We start from the raw sequence: 26,978 nt of genomic DNA on the forward strand, positions 1-26,978 counted from the left end.
AGGTTGCCTGTTCACTCTGATGATAGTTTCTTTTGCTGTGCAGACGCTCTTTAGTTTAATTAGATCCCATTTGTCAATTTTGGCTTTTGTTGCCATTGCTTTTGGTGTTTTAAACATGAAGTTCTTGCCCATGCCTATGTCCTGAATGGTAATGCCTAGGTTTTCTTCTAGGGTTTTTATGGTTTTAGGTCTAACGTTTAAGTCTTTAATCCATCTTGAATTGATTTTTGTATAAGGTGTAAGGAAGGGATCCAGTTTCAGCTTTCTACATATGGCTAGCCGGTTTTCCCAGCACCATTTATTAAATAGGGAATCGTTTCACCATTGCTTGTTTTTCTCAGGTTTGTCAAAGATCAGATAGTTGTAGATATGCGGCGTTATTTCTGAGGGCTCTGTTCTGTTCCATTGATCTATATCTCTGTTTTGGTACCAGTACCATGCTGTTTTGGTTACTGTAGCCTTGTAGTATAGTTTGAAGTCAGGTAGTGTGATGCCTCCAGCTTTGTTCTTTTGGCTTAGGAATGCCTTGGCAATGCAGGCTCTTTTTTGGTTCCATATGAACTTTAAAGTAGTTTTTTCCAATTCTGTGAAGAAAGTCATTGGTAGTTTGATGGGGATGGCATTGAATCTGTAAATTGCCTTGGGCAGTATGGCCATTTTCACGATATTGATTCTTCCTACCCATGAGCATGGAATGTTCTTCCATTTGTTTGTATCCTCTTTTATTTCCTTGAGCAGTGGTTTGTAGTTCTCCTTGAAGAGGTCCTTCACATCCCTTGTAAGTTGGATTCCTAGGTATTTTATTCTCTTTGAAGCAATTGTGAATGGGAGTTTACTCATGATTTGGCTCTCTGTTTGTCTGTTGTTGGTGTATAAGAATGCTTGTGATTTTTGTACATTGATTTTGTACCCTGAGACTTTGCTGAAGTTGCTTATCAGCTTAAGGAGATTTTGGGCTGAGACAATGGGGTTTTCTAGATATACAATCATGTCATCTGCAAACAGGGACAATTTGACTTCCTCTTTTCCTAATTGAATACCCTTTATTTCCTTCTCCTGCCTGATTGCCCTGGCCAGAACTTCCAACACTATGTTGAATAGGAGTGGTGAGAGAGGGCATCCCTGTCTTGTGCCACTTTTCAAAGGGAATGCTTCCAGTTTTTGCCCATTCAGTATGATATTGGCTGTGGGTTTGTCATAAATAGCTCTTATTATTTAGAAATACGTCCCATCAATACCTAATTTATTGAGAGTTTTTAGCATGAAGGGATGTTGAATTTTGTCAAAGGCGTTTTCTGCATCTATTGAGATAATCATGTGGTTTTTGTCTTTGGCTATGTTTATATGGTGGATTACATTTATTGATTTGCGTATGTTGAACCAGCCTTGCATCCCAGGGATGAAGCCCACTTGATCATGGTGGATAAGCTTTTTGGTGTGCTGCTGGATTCGTTTTGCCAGTATTTTATTGAGGATTTTTGCATCAATGTTCATCAAGGATATTGGTCTAAAATTCCCTTTTTTGATTGTGTCTCTGCCAGGCTTTGGTATCAGAATGATGCTGGCCTCATAAAATGAGTTAGGGAGGATTCCCTCTTTTTCTATTGATTGGAATAGTTTCAGAAGGAATGGTACCAGTTCCTCCTTGTACCTCTGGTAGAATTCGGCTGTGAATTCATCTGGTCCTGGACTCTTTTTGGTTGGTAAACTATTGATTATTGCCACAATTTCAGATCCTGTTATTGGTCTATTCAGAGATTCAACTTCTTCCTGGTTTAGTCTTAGGAGAGTGTATGTGTCGAGGAATTTATCCATTTCTTCTAGATTTTCTAGTTTATTTGCGTAGAGGTGTTTGTAGTATTCTGTGATGGTAATTTGTATTTCTGTGGGATCGGTGGTGATATCCCCTTTATCATTTTTTATTGCATCTATTTGATTCTTCTCTCTTTTTTTCTTTATTAGTCTTGCTAGTGGTCTATCAATTTTGTTCATCCTTTCAAAAAACCAGCTCCTGGATTCATTAATTTTTTGAAGGGTTTTTTGTGTCTCTATTTCCTTCAGTTCTGTTCTGATTTTAGTTATTTCTTGCCTTCTGCTAGCTTTTGAATGTGTTTGCTCTTGCTTTTCTAGTTCTTTTAATTGTGATGTTAGGGTGTCAATTTTGGATCTTTCCTGCTTTTTCTTGTGGGCATTTAGTGCTATAAATTTCCCTCTACACACTGCTTTGAATGCATCCCAGAGATTCTGGTATGTTGTGTCTTTGTTCTCGTTGGTTTCAAAGAACATCTTTATTTATGCTTTCATTTCGTTGTGTACCCAGTAGTCATTCAGGAGCAGGTTTTTCAGTTTCCATGTAGTTGAGCGGTTTTGAGTGAGATTCTTAATCCTGAGTTCTAGTTTGATTGCCCTGTGGTCTGAGAGATAGTTTGTTATAATTTCTGTTCTTTTACATTTGCTGAGGAGAGCTTTACTTCCCAGTATGTGGTCAATTTTGGAATAGGTGTGGTGTGGTGCTGAAAAAAATGCATATTCTGTTGATTTGGGGTGGAGAGTTCTGTAGATGTCTATTAGGTCCGCTTGGTGCAGAGCTGAGTTCAATTCCTGGGTATCCTTGTTGACTTTCTGTCTCATTGATCTGTCTAATGTTGACAGTGGGGTGTTAAAGTCTCCCATTATTAATGTGTGGGAGTCTAAGTCTCTTTGTAGGTCACTCAGGACTTGCTTTATGAATCTGGGTGCTCCTGTATTGGGTGCATATATATTTAGGATAGTTAGCTCTTCTTGCTGAATTGATCCCTTTACCATTATGTAATGGCCTTCTTTGTCTCTTTTGATCTTTTTTTGTTTAAAGTCTGTTTTATCAGAGACTAGGGTTGCAACCCCTGCCTTTTTTTGTTTTCCATTTGCTTGGTAGATCTTCCTCCATCCTTTTATTTTGAGCCTATGTGTGTCTCTGCACGTGAGATGGGTTTCCTGAACACAGCACACTGCTGGGTCTTGACTCTTTATCCAATTTGCCAGTCTGTGTCTTTTAATTGGAGCATTTAGTCCATTTACATTTAAAGTTAATATTGTTATGTGTGAATTTGATCCTGTCATTATGATTTTAGCTGGTTATTTTGCTCGTTAGTTGATGCAGTTTCTTCCTAGTCTCGAAGGTCTTTACATTTTGGCATGATTTTGCAGCGGCTGGTACCGGTTGTTCCTTTCCATGTTTAGTGCTTCCTTCAGGAGCTCTTTTAGGGCAGGCCTGGTGGTGACAAAATCTCTCAGCATTTGCTTGTCTGTAAAGGATTTTATTTCTCCTTCACTTATGAAGCTTAGTTTGGCTGGATATGAAATTCTGGGTTGAAAATTCTTTTCTTTAAGAATGTTGAATATTGGCCCCCACTCTCTTCTGGCTTGTAGGGCTTCTGCCGAGAGATCCGCTGTTAGTCTGATGGGTTTCCCTTTGAGAGTAACCCGACCTTTCTCTCTGGCTGCCCTTAACATTTTTTCCTTCATTTCAACTTTGGTGAATCTGACAATTATGTGTCTTGGAGTTGCTCTTCTCGAGGAGTATCTTTGTGGCATTCTCTGTATTTCCTGAATCTGAATGTTGGCCTGCCTTGCTAGATTGGGGAAGTTCTCCTGGATAATATCCTGCAGAGTGTTTTCCAACTTGGTTCCATTCTCCCCATCACTTTCAGGTACACCAATCAGACGTAGATTTGGTCTTTTCACATAGTCCCATATTTCTTGGAGGCTTTGCTCATTTCTTTTTATTCTTTTTTCTCTAAACTTCCCTTCTCACTTCATTTCATTCATTTCATCTTCCATCGCGGATACCCTTTCTTCCAGTTGATTGCATCGGCTCCTGAGGCTTCTGCATTCTTCACGTAGATCTCGAGCCTTGGTTTTCAGCTCCATCAGCTTCTTTAAGCACTTCTCTGTATTGGTTATTCTAGTTATACATTCTTCTAAATTTTTTTCAAAGTTTTCAACTTCTTTGCCTTTGGTTTGAATGTCCTCCCGTAGCTCAGAGTAATTTGATGGTCTGAAGCCTTCTTCTCTCAGCTGGTCAAAGTCATTCTCCATCCAGCTTTGTTCCGTTGCTGGTGAGGAACTGCGTTCCTTTGGAGGAGGAGAGGCGCTCTGCGTTTTAGAGTTTCCAGTTTTTCTGTTCTGTTTTTTCCCCATCTTTGTGGTTTTATCTACTTTTGGTCTTTGATGATGGTGATGTACAGATGGGTTTTTGGTGTGGATGTCCTTTCTGTTTGTTAGTTTTCCTTCTAACAGACAGGACCCTCAGCTGCAGGTCTGTTGGAGTACCCAGCCGTGTGAAGTGTTAGGCTGCCCCTACTCGGGGGTGCCTCCCAGTTAGTCTGCTCGGGGGTCAGGGGTCAGGGACCCACTTGAGGAGGCAGTCTGCCCATTCTCAGATCTCCAGCTGTGTGCTGGGAGAACCACTGCTCTCTTCAAAGCTGTCAGACAGGGACATTTAAGTCTGCAGAGGTTACTGCTTTTTGTTTGTCTGTGCCCTGCCCCCAGAGGTGGAGCCTACAGAGGCAGGCAGACCTCCTTGAGCTGTGGTGGGCTCCACCCAGTTCGAGCTTCCAGGCTGCTTTGTTTACCTAATCAAGCCTTGGCAATGGCGGGCGCCCCTCCCCCAGCCTCACTGCGGACTTGCAGTTTGATCTCAGACTGCTGTGCTAGCAATCAGCGAGACTCCGTGGGGTAGGACCCTCCAAGCCACGTGCGGGATATAGTCTCGTAGTGCGCCATTTTTTAAGCCAGTCCGAAAAGCGCAGTATTCGGGTGGGAGTGACCCGATTTTCCAGGTGCGTCCATCACCCCTTTCTTTGACTCGGAAAGGAAACTCCCTGACCCCTTGTGCTTCCCAAGTGAGGCAATGCCTCGCCCTGCTTTGGCTCACGCATTGTGCATGCACCCACTGACCTGCGCCCACTGTCTGGCACTCCCTAGTGAGATGAACCCGGTACCTCAGATGGAAATGCAGAAATCACCCGTCTTCTGAGTAGCTCGCCCTGGGAGCTGTAGACCGGAGCTGTTCCTATTAAGCCATCTTGGCTCCTCCCTCTATCAGAATTTATTTAAAAGTGTCTTTTTTTGTCCATTTTAATGGGGCTTCCAGGAGACTTAAGAACCTCCTCTGCTTGCAACACATTTTAAAATTACACACTAATGTAGAACATCTGTATTTAATCCTGGTTTTTAGTTAATTGACAAGCTCTAATAAGAGAAGTAACTTCTCCATTCTGGGCTGATTTTACATCAGGTATAGGAATATACCCTAGGTGAAAGTTTGTACCAGTAATATGAATTATTAGGTAATAACCTCCACCTTTATGATTTAGGTGTTATTCATCAAGAAATAGTGTTAAATCAGGAGTCTCAATGAAAGTATTACTTAAGGGATATACAAAATATGTTGCTAATCTACATAAAACTGATGTGAACACACTCTTAGTATCCAGCCATGTTTCCTGCCAACCACACAGTAACTTTGAATTCACTTGGGACTTGTTCTAATTTTCAAATTAGTTACTTATTAATCTTAATGCTTCTAGATATTATGTGTGACTATTTTAGCAGAGAGTGAAAAAAGACAACCTAGGCTGACTACACAATGAGGAAAATCACAACCTGCTGAAACAGGAAGCCTCTGGAAGTGAGTGGCTCCAGGATTGAATAATTTGACAGCTCATGTGCCCAAGAAGTTTCTTTTCTCAATTTTCCACACTGATGCATCCAGAAAGTCAGCTTCACCCCCCAGGTGACTCCCATCATGCAGTTACATGGTGACAATATTCCCATGGTCACATACATATTTTATATATTGGCTGGAAAAGGGGCAGAGACAGTTCTGCAATTCTCCTCTGAAGGACCAGGAACACCTGAACAGACCACCTCCCCTGCCCCCATGACTAGAACTGCACCACGTGCCCACATGAACACTCATCCCTGATGGGGATAATAAGACTCCATTGATGAGGCCAACTATTTTAGCATATAAATTAGTAAAGACTGATATAAAGGTTTCAAGAACTAATTGAAGTCTGTTCTTCTATGTCCACCAGAGACTACAGATGCTCCAGTGATATCTTGTTTTTCTTTGCTGTGTGACTTTGTCTCTTCTCCTTGTTCCATCCTCCAGAGAATCTCTTTCAGCTCCCACAGGTGCATTTCTCTGTTATATGTAACTGACAATTGATAAATTAGTGGAAGCCCTCACACTGAAGGAAGAGTCTCTGACCTCATCTCGGTCCATATTCCTAGAAAGGCATTGTGCCTGTAAGTCTGGGTGTGACCTTCTGAGTGTTCCTGACCCTCCTCCAGATGAGATGCTCATCTGTGTGTTCTTGTCCCTTCCACTGGGGTACAGCCCCCCTGTTTCCCCAAGGTGTTCCCTCCCACAGCTCCAGTGTTCCCCATCAGTGTCATCATCTCCCAGATCTGCTGCCCTGCCCTGCAGACTAAAGCTCTGATTCCATAAGAAAGAGAGTTATGTCTCAACAGAACTTCGTGGCAGTGACCTCTGTTCCCATCTCAATTCCTGAGGAGTTGCACCAGTGCACCTAGGGTACTGGTTTTGGTGGTTCCCCTGCAAAGTAATTTTTAGTTCTGTAGTGGATATAAGGGAGTCGAGTCTGAGTGCCTTTCAAAAATGGGGGCTCTTGTTCTCTCCCAGACAGACACTTTGGGAAAGGAAGATTTTGTGACTGCCCCTTTTTTGGGGAAAGGGATTCAAGAGGATAGAAAAGCTCTTCAGTATGTGGTCCCTTAGAATTTCAAACTGCAACAAGCTAACCATATTCAATTTCAAGCAATCCCATATATATTTGTATTTTTATCTTTAACAGCCTATATTTCATATGCCAGACTCTGCCTTAGGTAATCTCATATGCTGGCTTTGTTACTCTCTACAAGAACTTGCTTCTTGTTAAATTTAAGATTTTTTTTAACTTCAGTTATCCTAAGCATTCAGAAATTTGCAAAATTTCAGCTTGACTGTTTATCTGTTATTGTTGATGTAGTTGTAAGAAAAAAGAAAATATAATCCTCATTTATGTACACTTTCAAGTTGAGTAGTAGATTTTTAGTACTACCAGAGTAATAAAATAATTTGAACATTGTTAAGCTGCTTAAGAGAAAATCAAATTATGGTAAATTTGTTCAATGGAATTCTACACAACATTTATAATAAATAATTGTCTGATACATGCAACAAGAAGGTAAAATATCTAAGTATTTTTGCTGAGTGAAATAAACCAGACAAATGAGAAGATTTACCATATAATTTCATTTATATAAATTCTAGAAAATAAAAACTGAACTTAAGCAATATAACAACAAGGTAAGATATCTAAGTATTGATGTTCAGGAAAATAAAGCAAACAAGAATATGTACTATGTTATTCCATTTTAATAAATTCTGATAAATTAAATTGAATCTACAGCAATATAAAGAAGATCAGAATTTACCATTTGGGGAAATGGTAGAAGAAGGGAAGAGGAAAGGAGGAGGAATATGGAAGAATGAGAGGGAAATTTTGAGAATTTTCTGGTTCACCTTGATAACTAGGATGGTTACATCAGGTTTATCAATTGTACACTTTAAATATGTGAAGTTTATTATCAGTAAACTGAAATTTATAAAATTTATTACCAGCAAACAAATGAAACTTGCACAAGAAGTAAGTGATATAAAGATAGAAAAAATATTAAATTTCAGAAACACCTAATAGTTTATCTTCGTGAACCCTAGTTCTCACCATATTTTTAGGTGAATGCTAGAATGCAGCAAAATTACACATGTTCTCAATACAGAAAGTGGGTTTCACAAACCACACTAGGCATGCCCAGCTCTGTCCTGGAGTTGGGTTGGGGAGTAATATAGGGCCAGTGGATGAGGAGCACAGGCCCAGATACTGGGGCTCACTAACCTCAGGTATGAGCTCTTAGATACATACAAAGCCCCTCCACGTATGGGTTTACTTCACCATCTGTAAATAGAGAAACCATTGACCCCTAAAAATATGATTTACACAAATATGTAAAAATGTAAGAGAGTGATTAGTTCAAAGTGTTTATCACAGCACAATTTCCTAATAAGACAGCAAGTTTTCCAAACACCATCATTGTCATCAGATTCTTGGAGGGCATCATTACCTTATCTGGGCAATGCCTTCTGCTCAGGTGTCCCACCCCAGAGCTTGCTATATAGTAGGTGACATGCAAATAGGGCCCTCCCTCTCCTGATGAAAACCAGCCCAGTCCTGACCCTGCAGCTCTGGGAGAGGAGCCCCAGCCTTGGGATTCCCAAGTATTTTCATTCAGTGATCAGGACTGAACACACAGGAATCACCATGGAGTTTGTGCTGAGCTGGGTTTTCCTTGCTGCTATTTTAAAAGCTGATTTATAGAGAGCTAGAGAGATTGAGTGTGAGTGGACATGAGTGAGAGAAACAGTGGAAATGTGTGGCAGTTTTTGACCTTAGTGTCTCTGTGTTTGCAGGTGTCCAGTGTGAGGTGCAGCTGGTGGAGTCTGCGGGAGGCCTTGGTACAGCCTGGGGGGTCCCTTAGACTCTCCTGTGCAGCCTCTGGATTCACTTTCAGTAACGCCTGGATGAGCTGGGTCTGCCAGGCTCCAGGGAAGGGGCTGGAGTGGGTTGGCCGTATTAAAAGCAAAGCTAATGGTGGGACAACAGCCTACGCTGCACCTGTGAAAGGCAGATTCACCATCTCAAGAGATGATTCAAAAAACATGCTGTATCTGCAAATGAACAGCCTGAAAACCGAGGACACCGCCGTGTATTACTGTACCACAGACACAGTGAGGTGAGGTCAGTGTGAGCCCAGGCACAAACCTCCCTGCAGGGGCGCGCGGGGCAACCAGGGGGCGCTCGGGACCCACTGAGGATGGGACAGGTCCCAGGAGCAGGTGCCGGGAGAGGTTTCCTTTCTCCTCAGCTGGAAAAGTCACGTTTATCTTCGCAGGACTCTGGAGTCTTCTAGGCTGTGATATTTTGTTACTTATATTTATTATGAATTTTATCATTAATATTTAAATTTTAGTAATTATTAACATTCTACATATTATTATATTTTTAAGTATATACTTTCAAGAAATAAACATTCCTAATTGTTTACACTGATTCTTCCAGAGTTTTATTAACATTTGTTAACATCAGCAACTACATAGCTATAGGGACAAAAATTTATACCCATAGAAAGATGTATAAATACACAGACCAATGCATATATATGTAGGCATTCGTATTAAACATTACAATGAAATGATAAAAAAGTTTGAAAAAATCAAACTTAATTAACTACATTATTAACTTTTAATTATTAAATTATTACAGTAATTCATAATTGATTTCCCGGATTTTCAATTGTTTACTTAAATTGGTTTCTATTGGTTCATTTAAAATAGTACTTTGGTCATTTTAAAGAGCTAAGAGTAAATGTTAAATGTTGTCACGATAAAAATTTGAAACAATGAATGATAATTATATCATTTATTTCTTAATTATCTTAGTTATTTCATATTGTATTCACAAATCATAACATTACCCTTTACCATGTACATATAAACAACCATAATTTGTAAATTTGCAATAAAATTTTTATTGTAATCTTTTATATTTATCCCAGATTATAATCTTTTTTTCACTTCCAGATCTCACTGGATTGTCTCAAGGGCCCCATCCACACCACTGAGCCCTGATGAAAGGCTCTAGGCTGTGGCCGGGATAGGCAGTCTCTTCTTCCAGAGCACACTCTGTTTGAGGGGGAGATGTCATCTCTGCCCTTGAGGAGCCCCAGCTGATGGGGGAGCTTTTGCCCTTAGGAAGCTCTCAGTCTGATGGGGAAGATGCTGTCCCTGCCCTCAGGAGGCTCTTGGTCTGAGAGGGGAGACATAATTCATTCTCTCTCAGTGCCCTCAGTCTGATGGGGGAGACACCGTCCCTGCCCTCAGGAGGCTCCCAGTGTGATGGGGGAATATTGGCTCTGTCCTCAGGAGCCCGGTCTAAGGAGGGTGGCTCAGCCCCACTCCTGAGGGTAAGGATTCCATGGCCACAGTCTGGACAGTGGGCCAGTCACACTTGACAGTGGGCATGTTGCCAGCAGGACCCTTTGGGATGTGTCTGAGCCTGGAGGTGAGTGGCACGGGGGCTGGCAAGGCTAGGGTGGAGGCAAGCAGGTTCCGCTGTCTGCCGCCTTCACACCTTTCTCCTTCCACATGCATAGATGAGCCCACCAGCCCCAGCACTGACCTCCAAGCCAAGCATGTCCCTGCCTTTGCTGTGGTCTCTAGTGCCATGAACTCAGCCTCTGTCCTGGGCACCAGCCCATCTTCCCCGACCTTCACCTTCACCCTCGGATGGCATTACTCGCAGGACTGCAGTGAGCGCTCCCCACACCCCCAGCCCCACCCTTTCCCTCGCTGCCCAGTCCCAGGGGTCTCCGTTGGGTCTGCTGCTTGATGTCTGGCCTCTTCCTCTGGTTTCCGCTTCTCCTGGGGCACCTTGGGAGAGTCACCTCCTGCCCCTGCCTAGAAGGGAGGGCTCTGGGAAGCCCCTGACCTGCTGCCCCACTGACCCTGAGGCCCAGTGCGGGCAGCTTTGCAGGCAGCATCAAGGCTGGCCGCCGCTCCTCCTACCTGCTGGCCATCACCACAGAGCACTCCAAGTCCTGCGATGATGGACTCAACACCTTCCGCGACGAGGGCCAGGTTCTGCAGTGAGACCCTGTCTGGACATGGGGTGGGGTGGCCACAGCCACCCTGGCCAGCTGCTCTGGGGCAGGGCTTTTGGCCCTGGGGGTCCTCTATGCATGGGACAGTGTGCCTCCCCCGCTGGAAGGCTTCTGGGCTTGGGGTTTGGTGGGTGACAAGATAGTGAGGTCCCAGCTTTGCTGCCCACATCCCTCACCCTCAACCCTCGCTTCCCAGGCACCTGCCAAACCGCATACCCAGCCTGCCGTTGCTCCGGAGCTTCTTCACAGACGGGGTGAGCTGCAAGTGTAAGTGCGTGCGCAGGAGTGAGAGTGTGGGGAGAGAGGGTGTCAGGGAGGTGGGGCCACAGCCTCAGCATGGGGGTTCCTGCTCCAGCTCCTGCCTTCCCCCTCCTCCCTGCACCCCTCACCCTTGTGTCCACCGCAGGACCGGCCCTCTGCTGTGGGCCCCGACATCCCTGAATGACATCATGCAGCCCCACCCAGGGGCCCCCGTCTGGACTGCCTCTTTCCAGACCCATCCCCCATAGCCACACGACTCACTTCTCCAGTGTCTTCGCGGCTTTTTAGGTCTTCCCTGAAATTCCAGCCTCTGCTCCTGACATTTCACGCCTCCCTTCGCTACTCTGTTTTCCTCCTCAGCACGCCTCATGCACAATTGATGTTTCCCTTCCTCCCTGCCTGGCTCCCCAGCTAGAATAGAAGCTCCCCGAGCTTATATTTGGGGCTTCATTTGTTTCCTTCACTACCCTCAGTCAGTATTTGCATCGCGTCTTGTCTTCATGGGATGGGGTCGGGGTGGACACTGGAAAGGTGTGGCCTGGACACAGGGTTGAGATTGGTGGACAGGTGGAGTTCCCAGCCTCAGGACCTGGGGAGGCAGGATCAGGCCTGTGATAGCCCTGGCTGTTTGTTTGTTTTGAGACAGAGTCTCACTCTATTGCCCAGTCTGGAGTGCAGTGGCATGATCTTGGCTCACTGCAACGTCCACCTCCTGGGTTCAAGCTATTGTCCTGCCTCAGCCTCCTGAGCAGCTGGGATTACAGGCGTGTGCAACCATGCCTGGGTAATTTTTGTATTTTTAATAGAGACTGGGTTTCACCATGTTGGCCAGACTGGTCTTGAACTCCTGACCTCAGGTGATCCACCCACCTCGGCCTCCCAAAGTGCTGGGATTACAGGCGTGAGCCACTGCACCTGGCCTCAAGTGATCTTCTTGCTTCGGCTTCCCAAAATGCTGGGATTACAGGCATAAGCCATCACACCTGGACATATTGTTGTTTTTAAAATCATATATATATTTTTCATGCACGATTTTTCTTTTTTTTTTTGAAATGGAGTCTCACTCTATTGCCCAGGCTGGAGTGCAGTGGCATGATCTCAGCTCACTGCAACCTCCATCTCCTGGGTTCAACCGATTCTCGTGCCTCAGCCTCCCGAGTAGCTGGGATTATAGGCATGCGCCACCACACCTGGCTAATTTTTGTGTTTTTAGTAGAGATGGGGTTTCACCATGTTGGCAAAGCTGATCTTGAACTCCTGACCTCAAGTGATCTGCCTGTCTCAGCCTCCCAAAGTGCTGGGATTACAGGCATGAGCCACCGTGCCCGCCCCACCTTTCCCTGGCTGTTTTTGATTATAGATGGACTGGAAAAGCCATCTTGATGTCAAGCGCTCTGTCTCATTGGTTGGTTGAACACCCCGGTGATATTGGTACCTAGCTTATTTCTTATCACTTCTTCTGCTTACTTAACTCTCCCTTGACTTGTGCCCTCTGGCTGGAGTCCTGTTGACACTGTCACTTCCTCTGTTTAACGCCTAGTGGACATGACTACCTGCTCCACTCACTCAGCCTTTGTTGATGTTCCCACTTCCCCTGTTTATTTAACTCCTCGTTGACACGATCACTTCCTCCATTTCCTTAATTCTTCTAAGTCTATAAAGTTACGGGAGGCTCCGAATTGGCTCCTCTAGCGTGGTGAGGCATGTGGTCTGCTGACAGGTCATAGCCTTTCCTCCTTTCTGGCTTCTCCTTTACGTGTGTCTCATGACCTCAACACAAGTGGTCCAGAGAGGACAAGCAATGCCCATGAGGTCACATGGCACATCGGGGTGTAGCACAGACATATATCAGGACTGTGCAGCCACAAGTGGTCCATGGGGTTCCTGAGATGCTGGCATTGTGGGAGCCACCCTAAATTGTCCTCTGTTGTCTCCCTGCAGTCCTTGGATAGCTGGGGCACCTCTGAAGATGCTGACGCTCCTTCTAAGCGACACTCAACCTCTGACCTCTCAGATACAACCTTCAGCGATATCAGGAGAGAAGGCTGGTTGTATTATAAGCAGAATCTCACCAAGAAGGGGAAGGTAAGATGGGTGGAGGAATGAGGTGGAAGCTGGCTCCAGCAGAACCCTCCAGCCTCTCCTAGGCCTACCCTGACAGCCTCTGGAGCCAGAGAGAACCAGTGTAGGTTGGTGCATGAAGGATGGAGGTTAGATGCTAGGAAGAACTTCCTGGCAGGGGGATTTAAATAACTTATGTAAAAGAAGTTAAAAAGAGAGGTGGATTTTGCTGTGGGATGGATCTGATTGAGTCGTGCTTGGAATTCTGGCAAAACCATCCCACAGTGGCCCTGGCTTGACAGGCCATCCTGAAGATGGCCGCTGGGGCTCATGGAAAACAAGGAACAAGTCCGGGGTGATTTCCGTAGGAGAGTTAAGGCCCAAGAAGATGCAGGCAAGCCAGCATAGGGCTTAGTGTTCATCCTAAGGGCAACCAAAAGCTCTCGGGGGCTCTTGCCAAGGGAGTTACAGCTTTAAAATATTCATTTGGCTCCCTGGGAGTGAGTTAGGGAGGGGCCGCGCTGGAGGCAAGAAGACCAGTTAGAGCCACCGTGGAGATCCAGGTGAGAGGCAAAGGGGGCTTCGGGGAGTACTTGGGGAGGGCCTGGGAGGGAACCAGCAGGACTCTGAGAGGAGAAGGGCAGAGCCCGTGGATCCATGGGGTGCAAATCCTGGCCCCAGGCTGCGCTGTGGGCTGGAGAAGTGGGAGGAGAGACCACTGCCTTCCCTCCCGGCAATTAGGATGAACCCGGGTTTGACTCTTGACTACATCACCCATTGCTCTGAGAGCCTGGGTGACTCACCTGGCCGTGACTCAGTGTCCTCGCCTGTAAATGGAGCTAACAGTAATCCCTAGCTCATAAGCCTATTGCTAAGGATTAAATGAGATGACCTAAGTAAAGGGTTTACCCAGTGCCCGGCACTTGAAGCTGCTGTACTTCTGCTTACTGCTATTTGTTTTCTTTTTTTGAGATGGAGTCTCGCTCTGTTGCCCAGGCTGGAGGGCAGTGGCGCGATCTCGGCTCAATACAACCTCTGCCTCCTGGGTTCAAGCAATTCTCCAGCCTCAGCTTCCTGGGTAGATGGGACTACAGGCACTCACCACCAAACCCAATTAAATTTTTTTTTTTTTTTTTTTGTATTTTTTTAGTAGAGATGGAGTTTCACCATGTTGGTCAGGCTGGTCTCAAACTCCTGACCTCAAATGATCTGTCTGCCTTGGCCTCCCAAAGTGCTGGGATTACAGGCGTGAGCCACTGTGCCCAGCCCACTTACTGCTATTTGAATTTTCTGCCCTGCCTTCTGGGGTCTTGGGGGTCCCTGGAAAGAACATAAGCTTTGAAGCAGACAGACTTTGAGTTCCTATCCAGCCACATATCAAGCACATGGCTTTGGGCACCCCACTTACCTTCCCCGAGTCTCACTTTCTGATCTGTACGATGGGAACAATGTTATCCTACTTCAAGGGCTGCTGTGGATTAAGTGAGAGTGAAGTCAAGGTGGGATTGATGCGCCTCCATGGAGAATGACTAAGGCCTCCCTGCTCGGGAGCCTCTGTGGAGGTTCTGGGGAGTTAGTGGTGAGGAAGCCAGGGCAGCCCTGCCCTCCTGGGGCTCCTGTTGCTTCTGTTGAGCAGAGAGAACGCATGTGGCATCATGGTTCCAAGTGCACAGACTGCCATGACGCCCGGGTGCAGGGGCAGGTGGGTGTGGGTAGGGAGGTATCCAGAGGCTGAGACACAAAAGGATGAGAAGCCACAAAACTGGGAGACAGTGGAGGGGCCTGACAGGGAAGATGTCTCCTTAGAGGGTCCTGGGGAGAGGTGGGGAGAGGTGTGCTGGGAGTCAGGGTGAGAGGTGGAAGATGAGCTGGGGAATTGGGCGCCTGCCCAGAGTGTGGGGCCTTCATACCCAGGAAGAGCCTGTCCAGGGTTTTATTATTTTATTTTATTTTATTTTATTTTATTTTATTTTATCTATTTTTGAGACGGAGTTTCACTCTGTTGCCCAGGCTGGAGTGCAGTGGTATGATCTCAGCTCACTGCAACCTCCGCCCCCTGGGTTCAAGCAATTCTCAAGCCTCAGCCTCCTGGGTAGCTAGGACTACAGGCACCTGCTACCACACCCAGCTAATTTTTGTAGTTTTAGTAGAGACTGGGTTTCACTATGTTGGCCAGGTTGGTCTCGAACTCCTGACCTCAAGTGATCTGCCTGCCTTGGCCTCCCAAAGCGCTTGGATTACAGGCGTGAGCCACTGTGCCCGGCTCTGTCCATGGTTTTAAATGTGGGCTGAGGCTGGCAGGAGACTGGGGTTATGTCTGTGACAGGAGGAGCCAATCCCATTGCCCTTGTCCAGGTGAGTGAGGCTGGGGGCCCCAACCCAAGGCAGTGGTGTGGGGCTGGGTGGAGCAGACACTTTAGAGAGAGATTCCATGGGAAGGATGGCCAGGGCTTGCTGGCTGCTGGGAGGTATGGAAGGAGGAGGAGGCGATAAGGTTCCTGGATTCCTGGCTTGGGCTGAGGGAGGGTGGTGGGTGGTGGGACCCTCCCTGGGCCATGGCACACTGGAGGAGCAGGTTTGGGGAGAGGAAGCCAAGTGGCTCCACTGGGGCTATGTGAGTCTGAGGGCCCTGGGACAGACCCCAGTGGAGATGTCCTGGGGACAGAGGCTCTGAGGGCGTGGTACTAGAGGGAGGCCCACCTGGGGACGGCCTTTGTCTGTCAGCACCGACGAGTTACATGTGCCTCTGTGCAGGGGCTTGAAGGAAGAAGGCAAGAGACCTGGCTGAGCCTTGAGAGAAGTGGGGGGGCCAGGGAGGCCAACAGAGACCAAAAAGAGCCAGCAAGTTGGCAGCGACCCGTGGGGTGGGAGCCATGAGGCAAGGAGGGACCAGCCATGTGCACTGTGCGAGGAGAGCCACATGTGGGCCAGCCCTTCCAGTCTAACGTGTGAGCCACATGAAGGGTCCTTGTGAGGGTTGCTGGCTCCCCCTGCTGGGGAGCCTGACCCTCAGCTCCTGGGGGCCCTGAGCCCAGTTCAGGGACAGGAGCTGTCCCCTTCCTGCTCACTGGCCAGTTCTGGAGGACCAGGCCTCCACTCCCTTGCTGGCCAAAACCCGATGTCACTTGTTCCTTTGGTGCCGTGGCCTGGATGTTAAAGGAGAGTCTTCAAGTCAGCCTCAGGCCCTTCGTCCACCCAGGCCATTGGCAACCTCTCTGTGCTCCCTCCCAGCCCCAGCCTCTTTCAGAGACATGGACTGTCAGGCAGAGGAGGGAAAGGGACAGTGACTTGTCCCCGCAGCTTCAGCCCCAGCATGGGAGCTGCATGCAGCCTTGGTGACCAACTCCCTCACTCATTTACCAGCCGGAGACACTGAGGCCTGGGAGTGCAGTTGGCTTGTCCTAGGTCATGCCACTGGTTTAGCCTCAGAGAGGTGCCCTTGTCACCACCTCACTGTCACATTAAAATTCTCCCTGGAGGGCTCTGCTGTTTCCTACTCTGAATGTCCCTGTCCCCCTCCAGCAGTTCTGTGATGAGCAGGGCTCACAGCTCAGGATCCACATGATGGGAGGCCAGATATGGGCTGTGCCCATCTGCCAGCCATGGGATCTCTTTGTCTGCTTTGTTCGGAGAGCTGAGGCCTGTGCTGGATGTGGAGCCACCAGCCAGCAGAGAGGAGCTCTTGGTCTGATGGGAGATGGAGCTCCTGCCCGCAGGGTGCTCCAAGGATCATTAATTCATTTATTCAGCAAATATTGATGAGTGCTTGCATGCTGCTGTAGGCCCTGGGATATGGAAATGAGAGGACGGATAAGCTCCCTGTCCCCAGGACAGCCTGAGGCTGCGGTAAGTTATTGGAAAGGATCAAGCTGATCAGAAGCGGGAGCTGCATTGAGGGAAAAATATGGCCAGAGAAGGCCTCGCTGAGGAGGTGACATTGGTGATGCTGGAGTTCAGAGCTGAAGGGGAAGAAGGACGCAGCCACATATAGAAGTGAGGGAGGGGGGCTTAGGCAGAAGGAACAGCAAGCGCAGAGGCCCTGAGAAAAGAAAGGCTTGTCTCGCTCACCTGCAAGGGCCCCCTGGCTTGACATAGTGAGAAAGGTGTGAAGATGAATTTGGAGAAAGGCAGGGACAGACCACAGGAGACTTTAGATTTGATTCTGAGGGCGATGGGATCTCTTGAGAGGATGCTGAGCAGGGGAGAGATGTGATCTCCTTTTCATTCTAACATGATTGCTGCAGCTGCTGCTGGAGAATGGATGCAGGAGCAAGAGTAGAGACTGGGAAGGTCTGTGCATCCTCCAAGCAAGAGGCGTTGATGGCATGGAAAGATGTCTTTCCTCTGGCAGGAAAGACAGAGACATGGGATGTTTTGGAGGCTGAACAGTTGTGACTTCCTGATGGATGGGATGTCAAGGGTGAGGAAAAGGGAGGAGTCAAGGGCAGCTCCCAGGTTTCTGGACAACTGGATGGATTGACTGGGCTGGAAAAGATGGGGGTAGAGAGTGGAGAAGAGGTTTGACGGTAAGAAATCACATGGCCTGGCAAGTATTGTGCAAAGTGCCCATGGGACCTGCAAATGAAGACACTGAGCAGGGTGGGGGTGCCGGGCTGTGGCTGGGGGAGATGCTGGGCTCGGGAATGGCCATCAGCAGATGGACCTGGTTTAAAGGCATGGCACAGGTGACATCCTTGAGGGAGGTGTGCAGGGAGGGGAGAGGAGGGGAGAGTCAGGACAAAGTTCTGGAGCTCCGCTTCCTTTAGGGCGGGGTCTGTTACCCTCCGCTCTGCTGACATTTTGAGCCAGATAATTCCTTGTTGGGGGAGGCGGTCCTGTGCATTGCACAATGTTTAGCCGCATCCCTCAGATGCCATAGCACACCCTCCAGCTCCCTCCACACAAATGTCCCATGGGGACTAGTCTGGCTGTTTAACTACAGGTGTAGAGGGTGGGGGAGGGGAAGTAGAGAAGACTAGGAAGGAGCCAGTGGCATTAGGAAGAAAACCGGGAACATGAGGTCTCAGGTGCCGAGATGGGGTCTGGAGAGGGAAGGAGGGGCTGGCTGTGTCAGATGCCGCCAAGGGGTTAAGGCAAGTTGGGGAGAAGCAGCCATTGGCTTTGGCCACATGGCGGTTCTGGGTGTCCCTGAGAGGAGCTTCTGGTCAAGTGGAGTCTTGGGTGGGCAGCAGGAAAGTGGGGAGAACAACCCTCTAAGAGTGCAGACAGTTTCTGAGCAGGTTTGCTGGGATGAGGGGCAGCCTGGGGAGGGGCATGGGCTGGGAATGGCTTCCCAAGGATTTCATGTATGGAGGGCCATGCTGGGTGTCTGAGCATTGCCACCACTCGGTGAGTGTTGATGCTGGTGTTTAGAGGGGGAGAGGGTTGGGGTCTGCTGGCGGGCTTTAGGGTGATGGGTAGGGGTGTCTAGGCAGGCGAGGGACTGAGAAAGCATTGGTGGGCTGTGGGCAGGAGGCTGCCCAGGTCTAGCCGGGTGGAGCAGGGGGCTCCTGGTAGGCAGCGTGGGGTCCATCCCCCGGCTGTCCTCTGTCTGCTACTGTGAGAGCAGTGGGCAGAACTGACCTCTCACCACTCCTGTTTCCCCCAACCCCGTGTCTCCCTGCAGAAAGCGGGCAGCGGCCTGCGCCAGTGGAAGCGGGTATATGCCGCGCTGCGGGCGCGCTCGCTCTCACTGAGCAAGGAGCGGCGGGAGCCCAGGCCGGCAGTGGCGGGGGCTGCGGCGGCCGGCGCAGGTGAGGACGAGGCGGCGCCCGTCTGCATCGGCTCCTGCCTCGTGGACATCTCCTACAGCGAGACCAAGAGGAGGCACGTGTTCCGGCTGACCACCACTGACTTCTGTGAATATCTCTTTCAGGCTGAGGACTGGGATGACATGCTGGGCTGAATCAGAGCGATCCGGGAGAACAACAGGGCCGAGGGCGAGGTGAGGGCCCGGCCAGCCCGGCGGCAACAGAGGGCGGGCGGGGTGGCCTCTCACCGGCTGTGGACCTGGGATGTCCGCTCTGAGCCTCACTTCCCTCTGCTAGAAAGGGGGACTGACAGGAGTGCACCTCGTGATTGTGTCCCCCCAGGTTTCAGGGTGACGAGGGTGCAAGGGCAGGGCTCACGGAGGACCTGGTGTCCTCGGGTGCAGGGACCGGCAGTCACCATCCTGACCCTAATGATGACAGGGATTATTGTGACTGTGTTAGGATCGCCTTGAGCAGGCTCTGATGTGGAGTGGTCAGCTCCAGGCCAGTCTCAGCTTTTCTCAGCAGGCGAGGAAGGCAGGGGCCTCCTATGCAGTGTGTTAGGGCATGAGTGTCCCCGCACCAGAACTGCACTGGGCTGGCCTGTCTGCAGGAGGATGAACACGTTGACCTTGTGAGGAGGCCAAGAGGCTTGGCCTTTGGCCACAGGTGGGCAAGGTTGGAGCCAAGGGCCTCGGCAGGGATTTTGGGAGAATTTTTTTTTTTTTTTTTGAGACAGAGTCTCGCTCTGCTGCCCAGGCTGGAGTGCAGTGGCGTGATCTCAGCTCACTGCAACCTCCGCCTCCCAGGTTCAAGTGATTCTCCTGCCTTAGCCTCCTGAGTAGCTGAGACTATAGGCACATGCTACCATGCCTGGTTAATTTTTTTTTTAATAGAGATGGGGTTTCACTGTGTTAGCCAAAATGGTCTTGATCTCCTGACCTCGTGATCCTCCCACCTCAGCCTCCCAAAGTGCTGGGATTACAGGTGTGAGCCACTGCGCCCAGCAGAAGAATTTTTTTTAATGGCGCCCATTGCGGTCAGCCGTAGCTACACTCCAGGGACCTAGGTAGGGATTCCTCCCTGTTTACTTCTTTGGCCAGGAGCCTGCACAGAAGTGCCTTGAGACACCCACAAAAGTCATGTGGGCGTCCCAGGCCTGGGGTCTCCGCCAAGAAGGCAGTGGGCCTGGGCCTGCTTTGGCCGTGGGAGGGGGCGCTAGTGCATGGCCTCTTGCTGAGGACACATCCTCTCGCTAACCAGGCTCTGCTCTCCCGGGAACAGCCTTCCCCACTGCAGGGAGGAAGGCACCTGGAATTTGGGCCTCCTCCTCTGGGGGCCTGGCTTGGCTGTCTCCAACAAGGCTTAGTCAGGGGGGTTCCAAGTCACATCACTATGGCAGTAGCAGTCCCTCCTGGGGCACCTCCTCCATGCCTGCTCAGCATCTGCCAGGACGGTGGCGAGTGCTGCTTGATTCTGCACCCAGCCCCGAGCCTTCCCTGTTAGCCCCCCATGTTTATTACAGAGGAGACTGAGGCTCAGAGAGGCTAAGAGGCTTCCCCAAGGCCTCAGCTGGTGAGAGGGTGCTGGGGAGTCCAGGCCTGGTCTTTCTCACTCCAGGGTCTGGGCTGTCCACCTGGCAGGTGGACAAGAGGGGAAGCAGGGCTAGGGATGAACCCAGGGGTGGGCTGGCTGTGGGCACTGACATGATCCGCTCTCTCCTCTCCTGCTTCAGGACCCCAGCTGTGCCAACCAAGCTCTGATCAGCAAGATGCTTAATGATTATCACAAAGTGAGGTGAGGCCTAGCCCTCGTGGAGCAGTCTCCTCTGTGGGGGTGGTAGGGGGCTGAAGGCAGAGGATGTCTTCCTGGACCACCTCCAGGGCTTCCCTCTGCTGGGGGAAGGGGTATCCAGGGTATCCAGGGTCTTCAGGCTGCAGTTTGGCATGGAGGCATTGCCTCAGGGTGGAGGGGATGTCCCGAGGGGCAGGAGGCCAGGGTGGGTGGCCTGCTTGGCCACCCCAAGTGAAGACCTCTCCTCTCCCCCTTTTTCCTACACAGCCATAGCTCTGGGCCCAAAGCTGATTCCTCCCCCAAAGGTTCTCGTGGCCTGGGAGGCCTCAAGTCTGAGTTCCTCAAGCAGAGAGCGGCACGTGGCCTCAGGACTCAGGACCTGCCCGCAGGGAGCAAGGGTAGGAAGGTGGCCACTGAGACAGGGTGGTGTGTTGGGGAAGAGGGCATGGAGAGGGGAGGGCATGTGTGTGTGTGTTGGGCTGTGTCTGCTCGTGTGTGCCTGACTGTGTGCCAGGGTTACCGGTATGTCTGTCTGCGTGTGCATGCCTGTGAGGGTCTGGGGGCTCTCAGGGTCTTGGGGTGGAAGGACCTGGAGCCTGATTCCCCTCCCTGACATCCCTGCTGGGTGGTCCTCTAATCTTTGCTGGTGTCTCTGCAGGGATGAGAGGCCCACCCTTTCCAAGAGCAACCTTTCCCATTTCCCTCACCTTTGGCTATTAGAAAGTTCTTACCTGGCTGGGCAAGGTGGCTCACACCTGTAATCCCAGCACTTTGGGAGGCCAAGACAGGCAGATCACCTGAGGTCAGGAGTTCAAGACCAGCCTGACCAACATGGCGAAACCCCAACTCTACTAAAAATACAAAAGGCTGGGCGCGGTGGCTCATGCCTGTAATCCCAGCACTTTGGGAGGCTGAGGCAGGTGGATCACAAGGTCAGGAGTTCGAGACCATCCTGGCTAACACGGTGAAACCCCGTTCTCTACTAAAAAACACAAAAAATTAGCTGGGCGTGGTGGCAGGCACCTGTAGTCCCAGCTACTCAGGAGGCTGAGGCAGGAGAATGGCGTGAACCTGGGAGGCGGAGCTTGCATTGAGCCAAGATCGCGCCACTGCACTCTAGCCTGGGTGACAGAGCAAGACTCCTTCTCAAAAAAAAATACAATAAAAGTACCCGGGCGTGGTGGTGTGCGCCTGTAATCCCAACTACTTGGGAGGCTGAGACACGAGAATCACTTGAGCCTGGGAGGTGGAGGTTGCAGTGAGACGAGATCACACCACTGCACTCCAGTCTGGGTGACAGAGAGAGACCCTGTCTCAAAAATAAATAAATAAATAAATAAATAAATAAATAAATAAAAGAAAGTTGTTCCCTTGGGCCAGCAGGCATCATGGCTGACACCTATAATCCCAGCATCATTTTGGGAGGCTGAGGCTGGAGGATTGCTTGAAGCCAGGAGTTTGAGACCAGCCTGGGTAACATAGCAAGGTCCTATCCCTACAAAATATTTTTTAATATATTATTTATTTATTTAGAGACAGAGTCTTGTTCTGTCAATCAGGCTGGAGTGCAGTGGCATGATCTCAGCTCATCGCAACCTCCACCTCTTGGGTTAAAGCGATTCTTGTGCCTCAGCCCCCCCTAGTAACTGGGATTACAGGCATGCACCACCCCGTCCGGCTAATTTTTTTTTTTTTTTTTTTTTTGAGACGGAGTCTTGCCCTGTTGCCTAGGCTGGAGTGCAGTGGTGTGATCTCGGCTCACTGAAAGCTCCGCCTCCTGGGTTCATGCCATTCTCCTGCCTCAGCCTCCTGAGTAGCTGGGACTACAGGTGCCCAACACCACACCTGGCTAATTTTTTTGTATTTTTAGTAGAGACGGGGTTTCACCGTGTTAGCCAGGATGGTCTCGATCTCCTGACCTTGTGATCCGCCTGCCTTGGCCTCCCATAGTGCTGGGATTACAGGCGTAAGCCACCGTGCCCGGCCCATGCCCAGCTAATTTTTGTATGTTTAGTACAGACAGGGTTTTGCCATGTTGGCCAGCTGGTCTCGAACTCCTGGCCTCATGTGGTCCTGCCAGCCTCAGCTTCCCAAAGTGCTGGGATTACAAGCATAAGCCACTGTGCCTGGCAAAAAAATTTTTTTTAATTAGCCAGGTGTGGTGTTATGAGCTTATAGTCCCAGCCACTCGGGAGGCTGGGGAGGGAAGATTGCTTGAGCCCAGGAATTTGAGGCTTCATTGAGCTATGATCATACCACTGCACTACAGCCTGAGCAACAGAGACCATGTCTCTAAAGAAACAAAGTTCTATGGCTTCCGCCTTATAGTTTTGGCCCACGAGCCACACAGAAGTCCTTGCATTGCTCTGGGCCTCTCCTTTGGGCTAAGCATCCTCCCCTTCAGGCCTTCTCTCTTGCCATACAATGTCCAATCAGCCCTGGGCATCTGGTTTCTTCTCTGATGGAATCCCCATACATCCAAATGGGTGAATGTGGCGGTGAATGTGTGCGACCTTCCTGGATACTCCAGCTCACTCTGGCTCTGTCTCCCCCACTTCAGATGACAGTGCTGCAGCCCCCAAAACCCCCTGGGGCATCAACATCATCAAGAAAAATAAGAAGGCCGCCCCAAGGGCATTTGGGGTCAGCCTGGAGGAGTGCCAGCCAACCACGGAGAACCAGGTGGGTCTCTGCCACACGCCAGAGCAGGCCCGGCAGGGGGAGACCAAGGCACAGAGGGTCAGAGCAGCAAGGGACATGGAACAAGCTCTCCACCTCATTGTACAAACACAGCTGGGAAAACAGCCCAGAGAGGGGAAGGTCCCCGCCTGCCCTGGGCCTCCCAGGGAGGGAGCAGCAGGGCTGAGGCTGAGCCCGGCTCCTTCTCAGACCATGGCGAGGCTTTGGTGTCATTTGTAGCTCCCAGACTGGAGGCAGCAAGGGCCTTTTCTTCCCCCCAAGGGTTCCTGGCAGCAGCTCTGGGCCTTGCATTGTCCCCTTCTTGGCCTCCCCAGCTCCTCTGGCCCCTGTCCCCCCTTACACCCCTCCCCTGTGTCCCCAGCACATCCCCTTAATCGTGGCTGCATGCTGTCACATTGTGGAGGCACGAGGGCTGGAGTCCACAGGCTTTTACCGAGTGCCTGGCAACAATGCAGTGGTGTCCAGCCTACAGGAGCAGCTCAACCGTGGGCCTGGTGACATCAACCTGCAGGATGAGGTGGGTGAAGCTGGGGGGTCTGTGGAAGGGGGGCTGAGATGGTGTGTGGGTGGTGCTCCGCTTGGAGAGTTCTGTGGTCTATTGTGTTGCATGCATTGTGCCCTATGACATGCCCAGCATTGGTCCAGGACACCAAGATAGGCAAGATGGAACTTGTCCCCGCTGGCCAGCCCGGGGATGGGTATCACCCAAGGCTGAAGCTGACCAAATAAATGCAGTCATGGCCTGGGGAGCTCTGAGGCAGAGGCTCACAGACGGCAGTTTTGTCCGAGTGTTTAGGATGAGTAGAGTTCACCAAAGGCCTGTGAAAGCCAGGTGAGGGCATTCCAGGCAGCAGAATGGCCTGCGCAATGGTGTAGACGCGGAAAGTGTGCCAGGAGTCAACCAGCTTTCTCTGTAGAAGGCAGAGAGTAAATATTTTCTGCTGTAGTTTGCTCTGTTGCATTCCTCACTTCTCTTCCTCCTCCTTCTCTTCCTAATCCTTTAACAACGTAAAAACCATACTTAGCTCAAGGGCCAACCAAAAGAAGGCTGTGGCTAGATATTGCCTACAGATCATGTTTTACAAACCGCCGGCTTAGAAAAAGGGGAATATATGATGTTTTCTAGAATGGCCAGCCATTTGGGTGGCTGCAACACGGAAAGAGAAGTGGCTGATCAGGCGAGATGAGACCAGCCTGTGAAGGAATCTGCAATCACACTTAAGTGTTTCCAGCAGGGCCAGCGATTCTCAAAGGGTGTTCCCCAGAGTCCTTGGGTTCCCCAGAGGGGCCTTGGGAGGCCAGGGTCAGGTCAGGACCCCATGTCCTTGCTAGAGCAACCCTGCTTTGCCCTGTCTGTTGTACTGGGTTTTCACGTACAATTTTATTTGCCCAAAGGGGCTCTGATAAAAAAGATATTTTGGAAAACCATGAACATGGGCAGTGATGTCCCATGAGTCACACACATGAAGGCTCATGGAATACACAAGTCTTCCTGTCCTTGGAGAATGAGGAGCTGAGACAAGTGTGTGTGAAACTGTGGACAAGAGAAAAAGATGATCTCTCATCAGGGACCACACTGTGATGAGGAAGGACAGGGTGCTCAGGCTGGAGCAGGTGGTGGCTGGAGGATTTGAGTATTGGAGGAATGAATAGGAGGGAGCAGGTGGACAGGAAGCCTTTCGAGGTGTGAGATGATGGTATTTTCCAAAACCCCAGCAAGGGCCAGGGAGGGCTTGAGGGTTAGGACAGAGAGTGGATCTACCTCCTGGGCTTGGAGGTGGGGAGGGTGAGGCCCCAGGGGGACAGAGAGGGCATTTGATGGCTTCACTGAAGACTTCGACCTTGATCTGATGGACAGTAGGGAGCTTTTGATGGTTCTTAAGCTGGGGAGGCATCGTGAGAACAAAGTTCAAGAAAGAGTAATGCTCCTGCTCATGTCCATTGGATACGAATGCAGAGGGCAGGGGTCTGGGGAGAAGTCACTGATCTATGGAAGCACTAAGTGTCGGGAGGACTTGGTGGTCCCGGGGGAAGGGGGAGGATGGGAGCAACCCTAAGAGTTGGCTGCATGAGAGGGAGGAACGAGGGGTGAGGAGGAGCCGCATGTTTGAGCTGGGGCTGGTGGTATCTTCCCCTGGCAGAAACCAGGGAGTAGGGCAGCGTGAGGAGAGGTGGAAGGGAGGGGCCGTCTCAGGGAGTGGCTCCATTGGATTTGGGGTGTGGAAAGTCCCTTGCATGGGGAGAGAGCATAAACAGGCGCTAGATTGAGCATGGACTAGAGAGTGGCATGGGTCCTGCTGCAGCTGGGGCATGGGATGACCAAGGGTGGGCCGCAGAACAGCAGGGGCCACGCTCTGAGTGGGACAGAAGGAGAGGACTGCCGGTGAGGCTGGGGTGAGGGCAGACACTTCACTCTGGAGGAGTCAGGAAGCACTGGCCAGGGCATTGGGTTTGGCAGCTGGGAGATGAGAGGAGCTCACACCTGAGGGCCAGGAGGTAACAGAGTCGGGTGGGCAGGAGCCGCACTGGGTGTGTGTGAGATGAGGGGGCCATGCTGGCAGGCAGCTGGTCCAAGCCAGGGCCAGCTGGGGGCATACAAGGTATATTGGGTGTGTTGTTTTGTCTTGGATATCATTGTGTCATTTGTTGTGGGTCGTGCTGGGAGTAAGTGTAGTGGGGGATGAATCTAACCCCTGGTGAGCCTGTGGGGAGTGTATTGTTTATGGGATTGTCTGGCATTAAGCTGTGGATCCATTGTAATGAGTGTGTGTACTGCTGTGCTGTGTCTCTTTGTTGGGGGTATTAGGTCGCTTTCTGGGCCTGAGTTATTCTGAGCCATTCCCAGCGAGGCGGCTGTGCCCGACTTGGTTGCAATGTGGGGTGATGGTGCCCCCTGGAGGACAGAAGGGACAACGACCCGGCCGTTAGTTCTTGTACTCAACAACCATTTATTTTAGAGTAGGGTTTCTCAACCTCAGTGGACATTTTGGGAAGAACAATTATTTGTTGTGTGGGGTTGCCCTGTGCACTGGAGGAAATTTGGAATCATCCCTGGCCTCGATCCACTAGATGCAAGTGTCACCTCCCAGTTGGGAAAATCAAAATGGCTCCAGACATTGTCAAATGTCCTCTGGGGGTGGAGTGGGAGTTTGGGGGCCAAAATTGCCTCCTTCTGTTAGAACTACTGATTTAGGGCCATGTAAGTATCAGGTTAACTGTCCTAGCTAGGTGATAGGAGCACAGTGGGAAATGAGACAGACGGGATCCTGGCTCCTCCTGGAGCTTACAGTCCTGCAGGGAGACAGACATGAACTTAGAAACAAAAGCAGAAAATAATGACAAATTGGGTTAAGCGACATGAAGGAAACAAAGTCAGGGCTGGGGTGCAGGTGACAGGGCAGTGGTGAAGGTGGCTGCTTTAGCTATGAGGGTCAGAGAAGGCCTCTTTGAAGAGCGACTTTTAGGCAGGGATGAGGAGCCAGTTGTGTGGAGGCAGGGAGGAAAGTTCTGGTTGAGGGAACCAGCACATGCAGAGGACCTGAGACAGGAAGGAGCTGGCACGAATGACTGCTGTGTCACGGATGCTTAAACTGTGCCCAGTGGAGGCAGCAGCTGCCACTCACTGTGTCCCCACAGTGCCTGGGA

At 50.0% G+C, this 26,978-nt stretch overlaps 1 protein-coding gene across 1 annotated transcript in view; it reads left to right on the forward strand.

Moving 5' to 3' along the window:
• Window positions 1-26,978, forward strand: part of LOC129527345 (rho GTPase-activating protein 23-like) — a 60,567-nt gene that overhangs the window by 18,720 nt on the left and 14,869 nt on the right. The window contains 11 exon segments of the mRNA XM_063699802.1: window positions 8,519-8,841; window positions 10,058-10,104; window positions 10,261-10,416; window positions 10,641-10,752; window positions 10,964-11,021; window positions 12,970-13,113; window positions 18,716-19,033; window positions 20,575-20,636; window positions 20,901-21,031; window positions 23,194-23,315; window positions 23,695-23,850. Coding sequence (XP_063555872.1) covers window positions 8,519-8,841; window positions 10,058-10,104; window positions 10,261-10,416; window positions 10,641-10,752; window positions 10,964-11,021; window positions 12,970-13,113; window positions 18,716-19,033; window positions 20,575-20,636; window positions 20,901-21,031; window positions 23,194-23,315; window positions 23,695-23,850 — 1,629 coding nt within the window.

Source organism: Gorilla gorilla, chromosome 18 (assembly GCF_029281585.2).
Source record: "Gorilla gorilla gorilla isolate KB3781 chromosome 18, NHGRI_mGorGor1-v2.1_pri, whole genome shotgun sequence".
Taxonomy (NCBI): domain Eukaryota; kingdom Metazoa; phylum Chordata; class Mammalia; order Primates; family Hominidae; genus Gorilla; species Gorilla gorilla.